Consider the following 23,028-nt stretch of genomic DNA (forward strand, 5'->3'; position numbering starts at 1 on the left):
ATAGATAGATAGATAGATAGATAGATAGATAGATAGATAGATAGATAGATAGATGGATAGATAGATAGATATAGATAGATAGATATAGATACACATACCTTGAGTTTCTTAAAATTTAAAAAAAATGGTACAAATTACCCTGATTGTCCAAATCATTCACCTTGCCTGTCTCAGAATGACTTCTGTATGATTCTGAGCACTAGATTTAGTCTCAAGGGACAATGATTTGCCATCATTTGAAAGAATATTTCAAAGCTCAGCCTTTCAAAGTAATTTTTTTTCTTTTTGGAGGGGGAAAGGTTGGGTAATTGGGGTTTAGCGACTTGCCCAAGGTCATGCTGTTAGTAAGTGTTAAGTGTCTGAGGCCAAATTTGAACTCAGGTCCTCCTGACTCCAGGGCCAGTACTCTATTCACTGCACCTAGCCACCCCCAAAGTAATTCTTAAAGGCCAAACATCAGCCTTGATATTTGTTTATTTGTCCCCCTAGATGGGGGGAATAGTTTGAAAGGAATAGTATACATTTGAATGCATAAATTTTGCTATTCTTATTTTAAAATTGTCACATTATTAAAAAATTTACCATATTGTATTAAAGCAATGAAAAATGTAAATATGTCTTTATATAGTAAGATATATAAAAGTTGTTAAGGTATTTGGCCAACTTTGCTATTTTCTTCATATCCCAATATTCATAGCAACTAGGTGGTACAGATGTGGAGAAATAGACTTGGAGTAAGGAAGATCTGAATGTGAATTCTGTATCAGACAGCGGCTTAGCAAGTCACCTAACTTATTTGTCTTGGTTTCCTCATTTGTAAAATGGGGATAATAATAGAACCTACCTCCTCCCAGGGGTTGTCATGAAGATCAAATGAGGTACTAGCTATAAAGTGTTTGGCAAATCTTTAAGCATTATAAAAATGCTGTTGTTGATGATGATAATGATGAATGAACAGAAAGGAAGGAAGTAGTCTGTGATGATAGGTATGTTGTCTTGTTTCTAAGGCTCCCTGAAGTAGAGAAGGGGGCATTTTGGATACTGTGAAAAACCGATAGCAAACACTCCTTAGGAGTTTTACCAGGATGCTTATTCCAATCTTGAATTCATAGGAGAGGATAAATTACTCCCAAAGTTATGTGACCGTAGACAAGTCTTACAATCTTTGTGCCTCAATTTACTGATTTATTCAGTGATGAGTTAGACTAGATCTTAGGATCATAGAATTTTGGAAAAGTCTTTATCGATTGTAGATCCCAGTCTCTTCAATTTGCAGATGAAAAATCAGAAGAAATTTCCAACTCTAAAACTATGTGATCCTAAATTGTAGACTTTTGGCAGAAACAATATGACATATTTTTAAGGGGTTAGCTGCTCAGTCTTAGTTATTCATTTTTGTTTGTTCCCCTTTTAGACATAGGAACATTTCAACAAACGTTGTAGTCATCCAGCATTTGTTATGTTTCTAAAGAATTTGTGTATATCCATCATGGTGTAAAGGAAATGGAACTAGAGAGTGAGAGTAAAGAGACCTGGCTTCTAGTCAGCTCTTCCCCTAACCAGCTATGTTACCTTGAAAAGTCACTTGACTTCCTGATCCTCAGATTTCTCATCTGTCAAATAAGATGATTAGATAAAATGATCTCTAAATTCACATCTAGTTCTAAAATTTAATTATTTATTACCTCAAATTGTTTTTTAAGTAAGTATACTATGTCAAATAGTAGAGTAGAATGAAGGAAGTTAATTTTGAGCAGGTGAAGTAGAAAATAGTTTGTGTGGTATATTCTGAGGCAGGAACCACTACCCTCAATATCTCTCCCATTCCCCTCACAGTGTCTGGAATTCTACCATTACAGCTTTATTCCTTTCAGTCTTGAAGACTGTCCATCTTCAAATGTCTACTAAGAACAAGCAAAAACACCTAGCAAAGTAACACCTTGAGCTACAATCAGCTAAAGAAAAGAATTAGTTAAAAGCTAGTAAAGAGAACAATTATCTTTCCTGGAATTAACTTGGAAGGTTAGTTGTATTCCAGTTTGTTTGTTTTTTGGTAGCCTTTTATAGGTTGCCTGACCCATGAAACTGTTCAAACCATGTTGGAACCTATTTGTATTTCTTTCTCTTAGTAATGTCAGTAGCAGCACAGTTACAAGAACGCTGGACCTGAAATCAAGAGACAAGGGTTCGAATTCCAGCTATGCACTTATCAGATATAGAACACTGCACAAGTCTTCCTAAATCTCAGATTCCTCATTTGTAAAATAGGAATATTTTCCCTATCTGCCCATTGTAAGGAAAGCAAAGGCTATTTTTTAATCTTCTAGGTCTATGCAAATGCAAGTGTATTGAGTTCCAGATGTAGATAAGGCATTTTGTGAGAAAGTACTTCATGGTACTTATCCTAAACTCCTCTCACTTAAATTTTAAAAGGTGCACCCTTGTTAGAAAGTTTTCAGAATCTATTGAACACATTTCACCTTTTTCATATTATTTATACGATTTTATAGATTCTGATCATTTCCCCATCTCTTTGTGGTATAGATCATTCTGGTTTGCTACCAGAAACAATTTCATTTGGTTATATCATGGTTTACTTTTCATCCAGATTTGGTTTTTCTGACTGGAAAGTTACTAGTGCCTGGAACTATGAAACACTTCAAGCTCCTAAGTCTCTGTATAAAGAAGAGAGTTATAAGGGACTGCTCTTTCTCAAAGTGGGCCTGCATGAATTCCTACAAATCTACTTAAGTCCTTGCTTACAACTGCAAGAAAATTAGATCCTCTGGTTTAAATAAGCCAACTGTATGCTCAATCTACTTAGTGTATAATTCTATTCTTTTCCTCCACTGAGGTAAAATGTAGGCTTGAATCAGTAATATACTGAGACTTAATAGTTTTTGTTAATAATGCTTCCTAAATCATCAAGAAAATATAAATAACTGTTCCTTTGCTAATTGGATTCAGTGCCTTGCAAAAAACAAAACAAAAAAAAAAACAATAACAACAAAAAAACCAAAGCAAAAAAAATGAAATACTGATAGAAAAAAAATCAGAGCAATTTTCTTCCTTGCAAAAGTTTTTAAGTAAGTACACTACTAAAAGCACTTCTGAACAATCATAGCAAGGTCAAAGAGTCTACCACATATGAATTGTCATTGCCAAGAGATCGGTTTGGGATGGCCCACAATTGCATATGTACATAACTCTTGCACAATGTCAGAGAGAAGTTGAAGTTTGAACAATTCTTTCAGATTTATAACTGAACTTCTATCAACAAGAGTCAGTTACTTTAAATTAATGTTTGAAGACACATTAACTCAGCTGTCTCCCTTAAAAAGCAATCAGAATCAATAACCACAGACGTTTACCAAGCTCACAGTATGGCCATATTACAAATACCTATTCTGAAAATTGCAAAACACTGGCTCAATTTTGGAAACCTTCCTGCCTAAACCTATCCTTTCAAATAAAGAGGAATTTTGAAAACAATCCAGTTTGTGTTAAGATGGGAAGCTCCTTAGATGAGAATGGAGTTCCTTATTCAATGACTTATGTCTCTCAATTTTCCTCTATACTTCTTTCAAAATTTTGTGTTGATTCTTGAAGTTACTGCAGTCTGGTACGCCATAATGTAAAGAAATGTCTTATTTTTTTTCTTTCCTTTCCTTTTTTCTTTTTTTTTGGGGGGGGTGGTGGTATAGGTGGGTAGTGATGAGATAAAGGTAGAGGAAAAGGTCAGTCCTGAAGTAGATGGGTATAGGAGTGGGAAGTAAAAGCAATGAAAAAAGGTTTAAGCAGAGGTGGCATGGAATCTATTGGGTAAGTCCCAGACCTTGCAGAACAGAAAAACTCCTAAGTACTTCAAGAGATATTCCGAGGACTGGCATGAAAGTGCTGCATTTATAATTTACTCACATTTATAGAACCCAATGAATTCTTTCAGGTAGTCTCAGGTGTGCCTGAGAAGCACAGCATATCTAATATGAATAGGCTCCTTCACAGTACATTGGAGACACCTTCATGACATTTACAACTTAGAATGATGTTTCTATGACTAAACATTCCAACTTGAGTCTTTCAGGAGAAAGGAGACCTTTAGGTGTGTCCTTAACAAAGCCCACTGTGGACAGGAACTACTGCAAAAACACTAAGAACTTGTTAATGAATTTCCTGCTATAAGACATTATGGAGCACAGTGCAATGGAAGACTCCTGGATTTAAAGGCAATAGACTTGTGGTTTTGAATCACCATTCTGTTACATCACCACCAATGTGACTGGCAACGTGTCTTTTGGCTTGAGTTTTTTCATTTGTAAAATGTGGAAGTTGTACTAGAGATAATGTCTAAGATTCCTTCCAGTTTTATGACTATTGTACGATGTGTCTGAAGACCTCTAAATGTATCTATCTTTGCGTCCACCCATGCACAATTTGTAATGTAATGTACTGCCATAAAGAAAATAAAAGCTTCATTTTTAAACTCAGACATTTCCTCTTTGGGAAAAAGAAGAGGGACCAGGCAGTCTGTTATTTTCAAATGATTTCTGAAAGTTATTTGAACTCCCACTAAAAGAAAAGGAAATTATACAAACAGAAAACACAGAATATTGGTTGCTGTTAATCTATTGGTTGCTAAAGTACAGATTTGTGGAAGAAAGTCTATTTCAGAGAGCATATTGCTACCTCTCAAAAAAAGGGGCCGATATTCATACCAAACTTTGGTTGTCTTTTCTATCATGTCATCAGATGGGATAATATTATTGGGCAGTCCCTCTGCCTCTTGGACTCTGTCACTTTTCCTGCTTCCCTTCCTCTCTTGCTTTTCCATAAATAAATTTTTGAAATGTAGCAGGAATTTGAGAGTTGTAGTTCGCTTTTTTTGTCTCCCAGTCAAGAAGCTATTAGGGGTCACTTCCCATGTACGGAGAAAACAATCTTCATGGATGATAATGATAAAACCTTATGGAATGCAAAACAACAAAAAATGTATTCTCAGATGACTACATTAGAGCCAAGTCAATATTAGTCCCACTTCACCCACGCACCACATAGTCTAAAAATGCTGTCAGTCTGATAAGAATTTCCTGATTTTTTTTTTTTGCATTCAAAAATATAGGTCATAAAACTAAAGTATAAAACTCCTTACTAGCTGACAGTTCAAAGAAACAATTTTTCTCATTTCAACTAACCAGTGAAAAAGAGTTATACAGTTAAAAATGCGGTCATTTTACCACATTTGGGGAGGCAAAATCAGAATTCAAAATTCAGTTATACACTAAAAATCTCAAAGTCAAATCAATCAGTCAAGCACTAACAAATTTACATAGCCACAAAGTAAAGGAGTAAGGTTAATTGACCTGCTATTATAAATAGCCCTCAGGTATAATTTAGGCAAAGTACAGGAATTCAGCTTGATTTTTGTTTGTGTTGTGGTTGGCATCATTTGGGTAGCTTAGGCACAAACTGATATTTATAGTATGATTTTCTGGGCATACAGATACAATAATGTAGACCCAGTTTCCAGGTCATTTAATCAGATCATATCCTAAACTTGATAACTTGCAATCCTGGTTCTCAACTTTATCTTCTATAAATAAAACTATTGGCTTTACTAATAGTTAACTGCTAGTTAATATTAAAAAAATGTATTTTTGATATGCCAAAGACAATTTCCTATAATTTTAAAGGGAGGTTATTAATAGTTTTACAAGACTAAGTAAAAGATGCCAACTTCTCCTACTAATGTGCGTGTGTGTGTGTGTGTGTGTGTGTGTGTGTGTGTGTGAGGGAGGTGAGAATACCTAAGTATTTATCCATTTCTGATATTGTCCTATGTTTTTCTAACAAACAACTCATTGCAACTATAGGGACAAGTCAGTTGCGGGGAAAAATCTGTCTTCTATCTCCTGGTCCAGGGTCTTGACATGAAACACAGAATTCATGGCAAGTATCCCTTTCCCATGCTTCCTCTAGCCTGCTCTGTCCTTATATGTTTGAAAGAAAAAGAAAACCAATCACAATCCCTCACACTTTGTCCAAAACTCAAGACTTTTTTCCCCTCTTGTCCCAGGTAAGTAATTTGGCCTTAGGAGATGATAAGAAGCAATAGAATATATAAGTGGAGATCCTTTCCCTTTAATCCTAATAAAACTTTGACCAGCCTCATACTGGTTATTAGATGAAATACAAGCACTAATGCTCCGCTGCCAATCAGTGAAATTCAGCAATTCCTACCTAAACCCTGAATAGGCTTTAGTCTTCCTTCCCAAAGATCAGTGCTGATGTCTCCAAGGAATAGTACTAGATTGGCACAGCAGTTTTAAGGGGGAGGGTGGCAGTTTGGCAGTTTCATAAGAAATAGAGGCACATCTTAATCCTGAACACCTAAATATAAATGTTCTGGGGATGGATATTCCTTAGCTCTGTCTCCTATAAAATATGCTTATCCAGGCCCTCCAAATAAGCACCCTGACCCCCAAAAGCTAAAGGTATTCTCACTGACTTAGTGTAACTTCTTTTGACATGTGCTTTTTCTTTGAGCTACCTAGGTTATGAACATACACACCCAGTGGCTGCATGAGGGGAAGCCAATGCCATTTATGCGGAGTGCATTCCATCAACATATACTCCATTCCTCTTGCTTAATCTCATAGCTCTTTCTCCCTGCTGCCCCGGTAATCTTTGATCTACACCCCGCAATACCTGTGACCAGGTGAGTGAGTCTTCTCTGGGACTGGATGGACACCTCGGTCTACAGGTTCTTGCTTCTAACTTGCTCTACTCCCCTGGACCTCCTCCACCCAGCCTCAATATCCCATATTCAAGGGAAGTGGCGACCAGGCCCCAGGCCCATTTTTACTTTCACCTCACTGTTTCACCATCTGACTTCTAGATTTGACAATGCAGCATTACACAGGGATGCTTGAACCTCCTTTTCCCTTCCGAAGAAAACAAAGTATTTGGCTTAAAAGAAGATAGTTTTATTTGTGTGTCTTATTTTTATGGACTCTAAAAAAGGCTCATCACCTGCTGAGCTTCAAAGAACTGCACCATAAGAGCTAAGGGCTATTTTTGAAATGGTTTGCAGTTACTCCGGATAATTTAAAGCACGTTCCAGCTAGACAATGCCCAACAACAGACCTCAGGTGTTTTTCCATGCTTTCAAAATCTGGCTCACCTCTCTCCCCTTTCTCCCTCCACCTGTTCCCGTCCTCTTTTGAATGGCTTGTCACCGTGAAGCTCTCAGCATCCTGGGCAGCCTCCATAAACTAGCTGTCCCGAGAGTGCGCAGTCAGTACTCATGAACATCAGAACAGACCTCAGGTTCCAGACGCCCCATCCCACTTCCCCAGGACAGTGACTCACCTGCTGGCTGGATTGGGGGGCCGTATGGCAATAAGCTGTGGGGCAGGATGCTGCTGCCACCGAGTTGGGCAAATACTGGGTTGCTCCATATGGCTGAGGGTGATACATCACCTCCACACAACTCATGGCAACTGTGGCGACAGTGGCCACAGAGCTAGTGCTACTGTTGCAGTTACTGTTGCAGTTACTGTTGCAGTTACTGTTGCAGTTACTGTTGCAGTTGCCGTTGGCGCCGCCGCCACAGCCGCCGCCGCAGCCACAGCTACTTTCTCAGCGGCTGCTGCCGCGGCTTTTACGAGCAGCCCTTCCCAGCCTCCGGCTCCACGCTGGACTCCGGCTTGCACGGGTTTGTCAATCAGCGGCGGTCCATGCACTGACACCTTCATCTTCAGCCCCCTTCCGGGTCTTCCTCTCTCATACTTATACAGCAGTCCGGCGGGTCAGCTGCCACCGCATGACAGCACCAAAGTCCTTGGCAAAGGCAGGAGGAGAGGCAGCCGCGGTGGCAGAGGCGGCAACAGCAGCCCGGCTCCAGGCTGCGCCCGGCGAGGAGAGGCTCTCATTTGCATATACACAATGAGTGCCCAGCGCTCGGCCTATCACTAGCTCCCGGGGCTGGGCAAGAACTGGGGAATGCCTAGGGGCGGGGAGAGAAAGAGGGTGTGGAGGTGGAGGGTGGGGGGCGGGTGTCGGGGTAGGTTCCCTTCCTCGGCTTAGGGAGGGGAGAAGCTGAAAAGTTTCTCTAACTGCCTCCGGGGCGGCTGCATATCGTCCAGCAGGGGGACCCCAGAGGAAGGGCTGCTGCTCTGATTGGAGCAAAGTTGAAAAGCCCGGTACGATTTTTCCCTGGAGGAAAGTTAGTGGGAGGAAGGGAGGGGAAGGGATCAGGTGGGGGGGCATGATGCGTGAGAGTCGGTGTACCTTCTTGAATTCCCGGGTTCTCCCCAACTAGTGGAAGCTTCACCTGGCGGCCAGGTTTGGGGATCGCCTTCTTTCACCCGATTGCTATGCTGAATATTTTAGCGAGTTAACCCAAAAGAGGGCCTATCACAGACGAAACGATCTCCAGAGGTAAGTTAGAGGACGTTCCATATAAACAAGGATTAAGGCCCATACTCAGTACCCCAAAGTGAAAGCCAACAGGATTTCAAGTATGAACAAGCCCAGAATGCTATGTGCTATTCTGTTCGCAATTTTCATTTCAATTTTACAACCTCACGGTCTGGCATGCTTGTGGGAAATCAGCTTTTCAGGCAATACATTATAGAGTAATAGAGCAGGAACAGTTGATTAAAACCACTTTACAAGTTAACATGCTCCCTATTTCCAAGAAGCTCAAAACCCTTTAATGGGAGTGGAGGGTGAGGGGAATCTCATTCGGCAGCATTATTGTGTTATGCTCAAATACTAAAATGGATCTATGACCTCATTTACTTGGTAGTTTCCTCCAAAGATACAGATTGCAATCCTTCCATGCTTTCCCATCCTGCTCAAAGCTGGCCACATGGGGTCCACCGACTTGCTGGAAATTTTCCTCATGTTAGTGAGAACCCTCTGGCTGTCCATCTGTCATCCCTGTTTCTCGCCAAATGACCAGTCCATCTTATTTCTTGTGTCCCTTGGCTCACAGGACCAGTTGCGTGTTACTTTATCATATCTTGTGCTCCTGAACTCTGAGTTCATTGTTGGCTAAATGATGCACATTGCTTCCAGTCACTATCCTCCCCTCCCCCCACATGGCCCTCCTGGTGATACTTATTTTTTAGTTCTTCAAAGGCAGTTGTATTCCATGCCTGGAGTGCAGAAAACATCTCCAGTAGAATGTTAGTAGTGAAATGATAGGCCTTTCCTTTTTGGGAAGCTTAGGAGTCAGAAAAGGAGCTTTGCCATTTCCTACAAATAATCCAACCAGTTTTCCTCTCCCAGCTCAATTCTGTGCCTAATTCATTTTCAGTCTATATTTGCCTGTCCCAGATATACATACTGCTGGACAGCTTCCATTCAAATGCATGGTGAAATCTGGACTGTGTGTGTGTGTGTGTGTGTGTGTGTGTGTGTGTGTGTGTATTAAGTAACTTGCCCAAGTTTACACGGCTAGTTTTTTGTGTAGGTGTTACAGTGTCTGAGGCCAGAACAAACTCGGGTCCTCCTGACTCCAGAGGAGCACTTTACTCACTGTGCCACCTAGCCGCCTGATAATGTATATTCTTTACCCACTTGATCTTTCCTGCAGATGGACAAGACAGACACCTCTTTTCCAGGGGCTCTGAAAAGTGATGGGGCTTAATCAAATCAGCACAATGCCATCCACAGACTGCAGTATCTGGAAGTTGACATCATTTATCTAAAAGGAATCCCTCTTAATGTCACACTGAATTTCCTTCATCAGAGTGGCAAATACTTTTGGTGAGAATGCATCTCCTGTTTTTATGTTTCATTTGATGTTTAATATCAGAGGGTCATTAAATAGGATTATTTCTATTAAATATTTCTGAGAATCTTGATTCACTTTGATATGTGGACAGGAGACATTTTATTGTTTAAAAAAGTCCTATAAGGTGGAATTTTGTTCTTGAGAATCAAATCATTTTTCATAAGCAATAAATGTTACATAACAAGTAACTTGGGGATTTCCCTTATTTTATACATGATCTAGCTTTAACTTTTGACAGAACACGTTCCTTCTTTAAGTATTTCCTCACATAAAATTTCGGGGGAAACAGAATTTGTCTCTATGTGTTTTCCTCCATTATCTTTTCCCTCATTATCTCTCCCCATCTTCAGGAGAACTATCCCTTATAATAAATAGTATTTTTTAAAGATTAAAAAAGAAAAGTAAAGGAAAAGTCAGCATGACTGACCAATGTCTTGAAAGTCTGAAATATGTGCAATGTGTAACACTTGTCTCCCTCTACAAAGGGGTAGGTATGAATGTCTTCTTATATATCTTCATCTGAGCCATGCTTGTTCTTTTTTTTTCTCGTTTTTTTTGGAGAGAGGAAAACAAGGTAATTGGAGTTAAGTGACTTGCCCAAGGTCACACAGCTAGTAAGTGTGTCAAGTATCTGAGGTCAAATTTGAACTCAGGTCCTCCTGACTCCAGGGCTGGTGCTCTATTCACTGTGCCACCTTGTCTCCCCCTATGCTTGTTCTTTATAATATTACAACATTCACTCTATGTGTGTGGTTATTCTTTCCATTTACACTGATGTAGTTATTGCGATTAGTTTTTTCTTGACTCTGCTTATTTCACTCTTAATCAGTTCATTTAGATCTTGAACATATAGATGCTTATCATTCTTGTTCACATTCATTGGTAATATTCCATCATCATCATGCATCATAATTTGCTTAACATTCCCCAATTGATGGATATTTATTCCTCCACCAATTCTTTACTAGCACAAAAAAAAAATATGCCACTATTAGTATTTCATTTTTTATGGGGACCTGTTCTTACAAATTACCACCTTTGAGTATAAACCCAATAATGGAATCTCTGGGTAAAATAGTATGGACATCTGAGTCACTTTATTACCATAAGTGCAAATTACTTTCTAGAATTTTAACAATAATTCACAGCTTCATTGTCAATGCATTAGTATGCCTATCTTTCTGCAGTCTGTCTAGTGTTGACTATCTTTAGTCATCTTTGCCAATTTTCAGGGTAGAAGGTTAAACATAATTTTCATTTCCCTTGTTTTTTAGTGATTTGGAGCATGCTTTCAAGTGGTTATTAACAGTTTGCCATATTTCTTTTGAGAACAATTTGTTCATATCCTTTGACCATTTTATCTATTGAGAATGATTTTTCATTATATTCATATATACATACACATATTATATTACACACACACAAATACAGTTTATATATCTTGGATATCAAAACTTTATAAGAGAAATTTAGTGCATTATTGTTCACTTAGCAAAAGGAATTGATGATTTAGTGGACTTTTTGAAAAATAGATATTCTATCCCTCATTACTCTCTCCCTTCAGCTCTCTGAATGGCATCATGAAAGTCTGGGACTTCCCATGAGGGATGGAGAATAGTGACCTTTTCTCCCACACCAACCATTATGAGACATTGAACACATGGTGGCTTTGATATGTCCTCCCTAGGCAAATTAGGGACTAGATCTCAGAGCCCTTACTGCCGCTTCTCTTTTATGTTTCTTTCCTGGGTATAGATGACTGGACATTGATCTTGATTTTAATGTGTCCATTCTTGGAGGTGGCCCTCTAAATTTGAGAGTTATGGAGATTCTGGTTAGAGCTGATTGGTGGGCAGGGGAGTTTCTGTATTAAAGAAGACAGTTATCAAGAGGAGGGGGCCAAGCCTTGTCCTATCTGGCCAGAAGATTCGTATTTTCTGTTTATATTAAGGAGGCAGTGAAAAGCTGAGAAGAAAAATAGTTAACCCTATTCATCACTTCTCTCCTTCATGTCTATTTGGGAGAATTTATTTTTTCAAGAGTTAAAGATAACTTTTAGTCACAAATATTCTCTTCACTGTACCAATGAAGTAGAGTGGGTTGTAGAATTGTTAAAATAATAGAAATTTCTTTTTTCTTTTGGAGAAACTTAACCCATATGCTATCAGTATGTTCATATGGGAAAATGAAGGGCTAAGAAAGAGACTAATGAGCATGGGGAGTTTGTGGTTCTTATATAGCTGACTTTTTGGAGAGTTTCTTTTCAAGGAAGAAAGGCATCCTTTCTGAAATGTCCAGGGAACTATTTTGTGTGTGCATTGAAAGGCTGGCAAAGAGAATACTACCATAGAATATTCCTCACTGATTTTCTTTCTGGGTCAATTTTGTTTTAAAAAATTATATTTAATTTTCCTGGCATTAGAAAGATATGCAGAGACACACCAAGGGGGAATACCTGGAAATTTCCCAAATTGAATGTCTTCATTTAAAAGTTGACAATGAGGATCCAGCTATCTTTCCAGTCTGATGACACTTTAATACACTCTCTTTTGAGTGCTGACACACACACAAATGTTACAGTAAAAAGCTAGCCTACTTGCTCCTAGTAACTACATTAGGTTAGCAAAACAGAAAGGGCTACAGAACATCTACATGTGATTCACAATTCTCCCAGGCATTTCCATTCCCCATTGTCACATCTCTTCTAGAAAAGGGGTCCTCGCTTCTCTGATATGGGGAGATGTATGCCAGAGCCTTGATATATTTTTAAAGCCCTTTACAACTTGGTCCTACCCTACCCATTAAATGTTGTTATAATCTGGTCTTCCTGCATCTAGAACATATTCTCTTTTTTACCTCCTTGAGAACAAGGACTGCTTTGTGTGTGTGTGTGTTTTTTTTTTGCTTTGTATCCTTTGAACTAAACACAGTACCTGACACATAGTAGGTGCTTAATAAGTGTTTGTTAACTGACTGTTGTGACTGAGTGACTGACATACAAAAATGTCATTCACAAGAGCCAACTTTCCTCCCCATGCTGTTGATGAATAAGAGGCGAGTTGGGCAAAAAGATTAGAGTCAGTGTCCTTAAGTTATCATGTATTTAACTATGCGGCAGGATTTGAACCCTTAGGTTTACCTCATTCTATATCCTAAACAGAAAAGAAATACAGAAATCTGGATTTGTGAAACAGCATTAATTAATATTTTGCAAAATAATTATTTGCATTACATAGAAATACATCAATTTTCTTTAAATGTTATTTATTTAATATTTAATAATATTAATCTTTAAATAGCAAGACCTTCCGGTTCTCATAATGTATGATTCCTATCACATAAATATATATTTATTCATAAATTTTATATATTTGTAAATATGTTTATTTATTTCCCATTTTTCTAAAAAGATAAGTATAAAGTAAATTGGGATATACATACAATTCCAAAAGCCTATTTCTCACTGAGGATTCATCCAGACTTCTGGAAATATTTCTCTTCTTCCTTCTCTGCCTTTCCTTTTCCAAAGTGAACAAAAGCTTTCTTTTCATTTATTTAAAATCATTTCAATCAAATTACTATACAAGCTTAAAAAAAAAAAACCTGAGAAATAAACACAAAGTTGCTTTTAAGATATTGTGATTTCTTAGTAGATTTTATTTTTGCTTCTGGCTAGTTAACTTATTGTTAGCTTTTTAGTTACTCTTAATTATTCCAGAGTCAAAGGTTTGATATCCACACAAGTCAGATAGAATTTTTCTCGGTTCTACACCCTGGCCCAGCACAGAATTTTGATGAGTTAAAAAGACCTTGGTTCCAATCTCACTTTGAACACTTACTAGTTGTGTGACCTTGAGCAAGTCACCCACTTTCCTGACATCTGTAAAAGGAAGGGGTTAGACTGGATGACCTTTAAGTTCCCATCCAAGGCTTAATCTATGATTCTATGATTCCACCCTTTACTTAACCAAAGATCTTCCAAGTACAATTCACTGGTCTTTAGGTTTTAAGACTGGCTAGATCAATACTAAAGCACTATTAAACAAAACAACTCAATTTTTCATGTCTTTACAGGGAGACAGTAGTACTACTTTCATATAAGAAATGCAGTTGTGTGCAAATTACTTGGAATGAACAAAAATTTCTATACGATTTAATTTTATGACAATAATGCTTATGATTGTGTTTTTCTACTGACACAAAGCTACTCAGAATGTTTGACCCTGACCCAGTGAAACTAGATTGAACTGCTTTTTCCACCTTTTAGTTAATTCTTAGTCAGTTGAATTTTAGATTTCATGCCAATGTGCTTGTGTTTCATTGTTGTCTTTTGTTGTGTTTTACATTTTGTGGTTTTTAAGAAGGGATATTGCTCCTAAAGAAGTGTATAAAAGTTGTAGGCTTTTGTTTGCTTCTTCATTTTGTTTAGAGAATGCTTGAATGACTGTTAGAGATATTGCCTTGGCTGAATAAGCATCAGTGACACTGAAGAATAAAAAAAATTAATGGCAAGAACCGAAAAAGTATTGCTACAAAACAGCCAGATTAAATATCATAAAGCAAGCAAAGAACTTCAAGGAATTTGAAAGCTGTAGGTGTCATTATTGATTTCTCTCCAATATAGCATTGCCTTAATAAAGTTGAAAAAACAATGAGACAATTTTTTTTAATAGATGCTAACTATTGTCAGGAAGAAAAAAATGCGTGTCGTTGACAAGACAATACAAAGATAGACTGCTAATGATTGGGAATAGATCATGTTTATTGAGGAAACTCACTTTTTAGCATAATACCAAAACAATTGTAAGAAGAATTGCATGTATGATTTGGAGTATCTTTAATTAGATCAGAAGCAATCTACTTCAAAAATATATATTTGGGGAAGTGTGTTTTTTTCTTTAAATTTCCATTTGGTGTGGAAGTTTTGTGCCCATTGAGAGAATGATGACCTATGTGATAAATATATTGATATACTGAAAAGTAAAATTATTTTGGAATTACAGAAATTCTGAAATTGAAATATAACAACAAAACCTTACACCATGTCATCTGTCATAATAGGTTAAGAAATGTGTGCAATAGATGGTGATAAATATTCCTCAGTGGCCTAAAACTCACCTGATTTAAAGCCCATTGAAAAATTACAGGCTTTAATCAAATCTAGGATTGGAAAAAAAAAGACTCCAATGTAATTATAGTGTGGTTTCATGATGATGAATTAAAGAATCTATGTCAACATCTTGTGGAATCAGTACAAAATTGTGTAAAAAAAGTGACAAAAGGAAAATAAAATGCAGACTGAAAAATTCAACAATGTAAAAGTCATAAAGTCTGTTCTGTCAGACTTTAATTACTTTGCTTTGGCTCAGTTAATTTGCACAACACCACAGGATTTAAAAGTTTCCAATATACTTCTTATGCATTACCTCATTTGAGTCCCATCATAATCCTCCAAGTACGTAATGTAAGTGTTATTTTGCCCATTTTACAAATGAGGAAACTGATGATCAAAGAAGTTAAGCTACCTACTCATGATCACACAGCTAATAAAAGTCAGAGGTAGATTATCTAAATTCAGCATCTTGTCCTCTAGATCATGATGACTCTCAATAGAAAAAAAAATACTTACCTAAGTTGTTATATGTAGCTTTTTGTTTGCATGTGTTTATATATGTGTATATTGGCAAAAGTATGTCAATATAGTCTCTGGTAGTTCTTATTCTAGTTAAAGGATCATTTATTTGTATATACTTTTTCCCTCCACCATTTAAATAACCATGCAGTATACCAAACTAGAGATTCTGTGAAATTCTTCAGTTTGTAAACTTACTGAGAATCTACCCTAAATAGAGGAGAAAAAAGGAAAGAAACTATCAGCAGAGAGGGGGGGAATGTTCTTTCAGGGCATTGCTTTGGTTAGAGGTGGGGGATTCTAAGATGCAGTGTTGGCATCATGGTGGAGAAGAGAGGAAAGGACCCACTCAGCTCCACATGAGTGAAGAGCTTGTCTGAGTCAGGCTCCCTCGTCATTTTTTAAGTGTTTCTGTCTCTTCTGGGTCAACCAGAGGTATTTAAAATCTTACTCATCATTTTTTTTTTTTAAATAAAGAACCTCAGTGGTAATTGTCAACAGCTTGAGCTGCAGCCTGTGAGTCTACACAGGAACAGTCCTGCAATGTTTTGCTTTGTGAAAGGCACTGTGGGATCCAACTAAGGAACCATGCAAACAATACAATAAAAGCGAGTAAAAATGCCAGCCAAGGGGCCACCTCTTCAGATGCTGGGGTCAAAATAAGCTGTTAGAAAAAAAGAACATGATATCCAGAGGCACTGTGGATGTCAAATTCCTTTCTTTTTTTATTAATTTGTTTTTAGTTTGCAACATTCATTTTTATAAGATTTGGAGCTATAAATTGTTTTTCTCACCTTCTCCCCCTTCCCTCCTCCCCAAGATAGCATGCAATCTGATATAGGCTCTACATTTATATTCATATTAAACATATTTCCACATTAGTAATGTTGTGAAAGAAGAATCAGAACAAAAGGGAAAAAAACCATGAGAAAGAAAAATCAAACAAAAAGAGAAAATAGTATGCTTCTATCTGCATTCAGACTCCATAATTATTTTTCTGCATGTGGGTAGCATTTTCCATACTGAATCTTTTGGAATTGTCTTAGATCATTGCATTGCTGAGAAGAGCTAAGTCTATTAAAGTCATTGCACAATGTTGTTATTACTATGTAGAATTTCTCCTGGTTCTGCTCACTTCACTTAGCATCAGTTCATGAAGGTCTTTCCAGGTTTTTCTGAAATCTGCTTGCTCATCATTTCTTATGGAACAACAGTATTCCATTACATTCATATACTACAACTTGTTCAGCCATTCCCCAGTTGATGGGCATCCCCTCAATTTCCAGTTCTTTACCACCACAAAAAAGAGCTGCTATAAATATTTTTGTATATGTGGGTCCTTTTCAGTTATTTATTATCTTGTTGGGATACTGTAGTACCAATGCAATATTTACTGTGCCCATGGTCACTATAAATATACTGACCGTGACTATAAATATTCCCACATGGTGCTCAGTTGCAAAATATAATAGACTATCCATATAGAAGGCAGAAGCAAAACATATTCAGACATTAGAAGACCAAATCCCAAAACCAGTAAGCTGATTCCATCATAGTAGCAAAGAAGTTAATTAGCTATAACAGTATAGAGAGCCACAGCATCCTTTAGCCTTCCCACAAACCAATATAAGATCATTCTTTTACTCACAAACCTAACTCCTTGCCTGAGTGTCCTCTCTCTCTCCCACCCTCTGTCTGGCTCTGAATCCCAGCTTTTAGTGGGCTCTGCTCAACCCTTCAGCAAATTCCTCACACCACAGGCTCCATTATGACTACATTCAGCCTATTAGGGAGCAGAGTTTATTTTCAAAGCAGGGAAGGGCTTCAAATTCTCCTAGGCTTATTAAGGGTCAGGGAAGATCTTCAAATTACCATTACCATTACAGATACAGATCTAGTAGTGCTATTGCTGAATCAAAGGATATGCACAGTTTTATAGCGCTTTGGGCATAGTTCCAAATTGCTCTCTTAGAATGGTCTGATCAGTTGACAACTCCACCAACAATGCATTAATGTTCCAATTTTCCCACATCTTCCTCAGTATTTCTCATTTTCCCATTTTGTCATGTTAGCCAATCTGATAGGTGTGATGTGGGACCTCAGAGTTGTTTTAATTTGCATTTCTCTAATCAGTAGTGATTTAGAGCATTTTTTTAGATGACTGTAGATAGCTTTAATTTCTTCCTCTGAAAATAAACTTGTCTTATATAGTTCTCTATATATTTTATAAATGAGGTCTTTATCAGAGACACTGACTGTAAAAATTGTTTCCCAGTTTTCTGCTTCCCTTCTAATTTTGGTTGCATTGGCTTTGTGCAAAAGCTTTTAAATCTAATGTAATAAAAATCATCCATTTTGCATTTCATAATGTTCTCTATCTCTTGCTTGGTCATAAATTCTTCCTTTCTCCAATGATCTGACAGGTAAACTATTCTTGTTTTCCTAACTTGCTTATAATCTCACTCTTTATTACTTAATTCATATATCATATTTCTAGTGGGAGTACTAAGAAATTCATCCAAGGATGAACTTTGAGATTATTGAGATAATGTACAAAATAAATTTGTAAACCTTTAAGGGATTATATAAATCTGAATTCTGTTCCGGATGTTGTTTTTATATGTAGGAGTAGGAGCAGTGAGTAGTAATGGTGGTGATGGACATAATATGGCCACATTATATTTGCCTTTAAATGCCAAAAGAGAGAAGTTTATGTTTAATCCCTGATGTAATAGGAAGCCACTGGAGGTTTTTTGGGTTTTGTTTTGCTTTGTTTTGTTTTTTTGAGTAGGGAAATGAAATAGTCAAATCAGTGCTTCAGGAAATTCTACTGTGGTAGCTGTATGGAAGATAAGTTAGAGAAAACAGTTAAGGCAGGAAAGTCAATTAGGAGGCTATCAAAATAGATTAGTTGAAAGATAATGAGATCACAAATAATGTGGTGGCTGAACGAATAGAGAAAAGAAGATACATAGAGATAGAAAAAGATGATAGAAGAATGAATATAGACAGAAATGGATGATGAATGGATGGATAGATAGTAAAACCTTTAGTAAGTGCTTGCTATATGCCAAATATGAGTTAGAAAGCCATGCTTCCCTCCTGGGGCTCATATTCTAATGGGAGGAGGCATCACAATGGTAAGAGGGTGAAAAATGTGAAGGGCAAGATTATAAACTACAGCAAGGGCTGGAGAAGACCTGAAAGTGGTGTGAATGCTTGGTCCTAGGTAAAATGAAGTGAAAGCTCACCTATGAAAGTTAAGGGGATTAGGAGCAGAGTCCCCAGTTTCTGGAGGTGAGAAAATAGGGGTGATGTGAGAGATGTCATGGAGATAAAAACAAATAGGATTTGGCAGCTGATTTATGAAATGAGGGAGAGTGAAGAGTTGAGCATAATGATTGTGAACCTCAAGCTTGCTCAAAGGTTGGTGATAATTTTCCAAATGACGTTCAGAAAAATGGAGGGTTTGTCTAGGAACATTCTGGACATGTTGACTTCAAATAAGAATGAAAACTTCAGTATTTCCAAAAGACCATAACTTCTTTGGTAAAAATATTATATCCAATGACCAATGTTTCCTCTTCCCCCTTCCATCTTAGTAAACAGGTTTTATGTTTGTTTGCTTTTAATGAGTTGAGCCTAACAAATTCATTCTGTGATATCCAATACCTGAGAAATGAACTACTCCTCAAGAAACTGGACTAGTGTTTGGATGACAGATTCCATTGCCACTGCCATATTGCAATTCTTTTCAACTTATTAGGACATTCACTATCTTATACTTTAGTGATACAGTTTTTAGGAATCCTGAGCCTTTTCCACACTATGGTGAAGAAACTACTTGTCACGGTGGTTAGAGCCCTGGGCCTGGAATCAGAAAGATCTGAGTTCAAATTCAGCCCCAGATACTTACTGGATGCATGACTGCTGATTGCTTTAGTTTCTTCATCTGGGGAATTCCTTAAATGGGGATAGAAATAACACCTACCTTCCAGGGTTGTTGTGAGGACTGAATGAGATAATAATTAGTATGGTGCCACATAGTAAGCTATACACACATATGTATGTGTGTATATGTATATGTGTATATGTATGTATATGTATACATATATGTTAGCTATTATTGTTATTAAGCATTGGAGTAGATGCAGATTCTTTAGTTGAGACATATGTCTCTGGTAAGCAGTAATATACTAACATGGAAGCTTTGTATCCGAATCATTTTTAAAAACAACTAACAAGATTAAGAAATATTTTGATAAGTGTTTTTTTTTCTGAGTATTTTAGTTCATCAAAATAGGCATGTCTGAGACATAAAAAACAAAGCATTCCAGTGAGTCAAGGAAAAGGTGAAGAAAGAAAAAGACCTAAGTGCACAAGGAATTAACTGACTGACCATCTTAATTTTTTTATCTCCAGAATTTATTTATTTTAAGTTTTCACCATTCATTTCCACATGATTTTGAGTTCCAAATTTTCACCCCATCTGTACCCTACACTCCATCCCAAGATGGCAAACATACCGATTACCCCTTCCCCCAGGCTTCCATTCCTTCCATTACCTCTCTGCTTACCTCCTTCTCCCTTACTTTCTTGTAGGAGAGAGATAAGATGTCTATACCCCATTGCCTTTTATGTTATTTCCTAGTTGCATGTAAAAACAATTTTTAACATTTATTTTTAAAACTTTGAGTTCCAGGTTCTCTCCCTTCTTCCCTCCTCACCCATCCCCATTGAGAAGACAAACAATTCAATATGGGTTATACATGTGTAGTTATGCAAAACATTTCCATAGTAGTCATATTGTGAAAGACTATATTTCCCTCCATCCTATCCTATCCCCAATTTATTCTATTTTCTCCTTTGATCTTGTTTCTTTTCAAAAGGGTTTCTTCTGACTATCACCTCCCCCAATCTGCCCTCCCTTCTATCATCCCCCCTCTTATCCCCTTCCCCCCTACTTTCCTGTAGAGGGATAAGATTCCCAATTGAGTATGTATATTACTCCCTCCTTAAGCCAAATCCAATGAGAGTAAGGTTGACTCATTCCCTTTTACCTCTCCACTTTTCCCCTCCATTTTAACAGCTTTTTCTTGCCTCTTTTATATGAGATAATTTACCCTGTTCTATCTCTCCCTTTCTCCTTCTCCCAATATATTCCCCTCTCACCCCCTAATTTTATTCTTTAGATATCATCCCTTCATATTCAACTCACCCAGTATCCTCTGTCTATATCTATCTATCTATCTATCTATCTATCTATCTATCTATCTATCTATCTATCTATCATCTATCTATCTATCTATCTAGATATATATATATATATATATATATATATATATATATATATATATATATATATATATATATATATATATATATCTTTAACTACCGTAATACTGAGAAAAGTCTCATGAGTTACAAATCATCTTAGATTTTTAAAAGACATTAGTAGTACTTGAGTTACAACCTCTTCTCTCTGGGCCTTGAAGAAATGCTTTACAAGTTCAAGGTTCTCTGTGAGTTGGCTTCCACTCAGATCTGTAACTGAAGACAACTGAACAAAACACAATTACTAGAAGTATCATAGAATCTAAGATTTAAAGTGGGAAGCAATCCCAGAAATCATCTAGCCCTTCTCATTTCATTTATGAGGAAACTGAGGCTCAGGAAAGTTGTCTTAGTCTAAGATAGCACAGATAGACCCAGGACTCCCCTTTATATCTTGCTTTTTCTTTGGTTGCTGTTGTTCAGTCACTTTTCAGTTCCATCCAACTCTTCATGACTCCATTAGGGGTTTTCTTGGTGAAAATGCAGGAATGATTTGCCATTTCCTTCTCCAGTACATTTAACAGATAAGGAACTGAGGCAGACAAGGTCAAGTGACTTACTCAGGTTCGTACAGTAGTTACTGAGGCTAGATTTGAACTCAGGAAGATGAGTCTTCCTGACCCCATATTCAACACTACTACACCACTTAACTACCCTAATGTATGCAATGATGTTGTTCAGTCATTTTTCAGTTGTATATGACTCTTCATGACCCCATTTGGGGTTTTCCTGGAAAAGATATTGGAGGTTTGCCACTTCCTTCTCCAGCTCATTTTATATTTATCATACAAATTAATGGATGGAGGAGGCAAATAGGGTTAAGATACTTACCCAGGGTCACACAGCTAGAATGGATATGGGTCATATTTGAACTCAAGTCTTCCTGATCAGAGGCGTGGGGTACTATCCATTGTGTTATTTAGCTGCCTTTATTCTGTGCTGCCTCTCCTAAAATACATTCTTGGTTAAAAGCAGGCTGCAGATTCTTAGTTAAGAGACAATGATCTAGGACTGAGTGGTTCCAAATTCAGGTAGAGTACCGTACCTCCCAGCTAAGATTAAATTTATTATGTGTGCTCATTTCCTCTAGCTAGCCTTAAAGGTCTCTGAACCAAGCCTCTTGATTTGTGATTAGAAAGTTCTTTGTGTAGTGTGTGTGTGTGTGTGTGTGTGTGTATAACATATCAAATTGCATGCTGTCTTAGGGAAGGGGGAGTGACTGAGGGGGGGGGGTTGAGGGATTTAGAACTCAAAATCTTATAAAAGCAAAAGTTGCAAACTGAAAATTAATAATTTTTTTAAAGAAAGTTCTTAGGACTCCCATTAATTCCCAATTGAGAGATTACATACCCCTTCAAAGTATTTTAAGGGACTTTTCAAACAAGTTAAGAATGTTATGTCCCCTACCCCCAAGAGTTGTATGGGTCTGAAACACCAAAGTTTTCCTCATTTTTCTCTGCCCCTTCCCCCTAGCACATCCCAAGAAGTTTTGGATCTTATCATACAAATTAATGGGTGGAGAGACAAAAACCAAAAGTACTGGGTGGAACCTCTGATTGACAAACTCCTTTGCCCTTTTTTCTAAATTCCTGACTTTGATAAGTGAATGTGGCTTTAAACTTCCTTATACATGATTAGTAGAAGCAAGGCCTGGTAATTGAGAATGCATATAAAAGAATTGTGTTTAAAGGGTTAAAAGCTTAAAATGAGCTGTGGTAAAGAATGGTAAAGAGAATGCTAAAGAATGCTAAGAGAACAGGAATGAATTGTTGGTGGAGTTCAGAACTGCTCCAGCCATTCTGGACCACAGTTTGGAACTGTATCCAAAAGGAAATCCAACTATGCATACCCCTCCACCCAGCATTATCACTACTAGGGAAAAAGAAAAGGGAAAATGACCTACTTGTACAAAACTATTTATAGCGGCTCTTTTTGTGGTAGCAAAGAATTGGAAATTGAGGTGATGTCCATCAGTTGGGGAATGCCTGAACAAGACATGGTATATAATTGTGATGGAATACTATTGTACTTTAAGAAATAATGAGCAGGGGGATGCTAGGTGGCACAGTGAGTAAAGCGCAGGCCCGGGAGTCAGGAGGACCCGAGTTCTGTTGTGGCCTCAGACACTTAACACCCACACCAAAAAACTAGCCATGTAACCTTGGGCAATTTACTTAACCCCAGTTGCCCCCCAAAAGGCAAAAAAGAAAGAAAGAGAGAGGGAGAGAGAGAGAGAGAGAGAGAGAGAGAGAGAGAGAGA

At 37.5% G+C, this 23,028-nt stretch overlaps 1 protein-coding gene and 1 long non-coding RNA gene across 7 annotated transcripts in view; one reads left to right on the forward strand and one right to left on the reverse strand.

Moving 5' to 3' along the window:
- VGLL3 (vestigial like family member 3) overlaps positions 1-7,560 on the reverse strand; it is a 60,222-nt gene extending 52,662 nt beyond the window's left edge. For all 3 annotated transcript variants that reach the window (XM_069093923.1, XM_069093922.1, XM_069093921.1), the window contains exon 1: positions 7,369-7,560. In XM_069093923.1, the coding sequence (XP_068950024.1) occupies positions 7,369-7,494 (126 nt within the window). In that variant the 5' untranslated portion in view covers positions 7,495-7,560. The remainder of the gene's footprint in view (positions 1-7,368) is intronic.
- A 649-nt stretch (positions 7,561-8,209) lies between these two features.
- Positions 8,210-23,028, forward strand: part of LOC138165587 (uncharacterized) — a 116,016-nt gene continuing 101,197 nt past the window's right edge. For all 4 annotated transcript variants that reach the window (XR_011169382.1, XR_011169379.1, XR_011169380.1 and 1 more), the window contains exons 1-2: positions 8,210-8,439; positions 9,602-9,774. This is a non-coding gene — a long non-coding RNA (uncharacterized lncRNA). The remainder of the gene's footprint in view (positions 8,440-9,601; positions 9,775-23,028) is intronic.

Source organism: Petaurus breviceps, unplaced genomic scaffold (genome assembly GCF_028583685.1).
Source record: "Petaurus breviceps papuanus isolate PSGF00001 unplaced genomic scaffold, PetGlider_PUasm1.0 213, whole genome shotgun sequence".
In the NCBI taxonomy this organism is placed as follows: domain Eukaryota; kingdom Metazoa; phylum Chordata; class Mammalia; order Diprotodontia; family Petauridae; genus Petaurus; species Petaurus breviceps.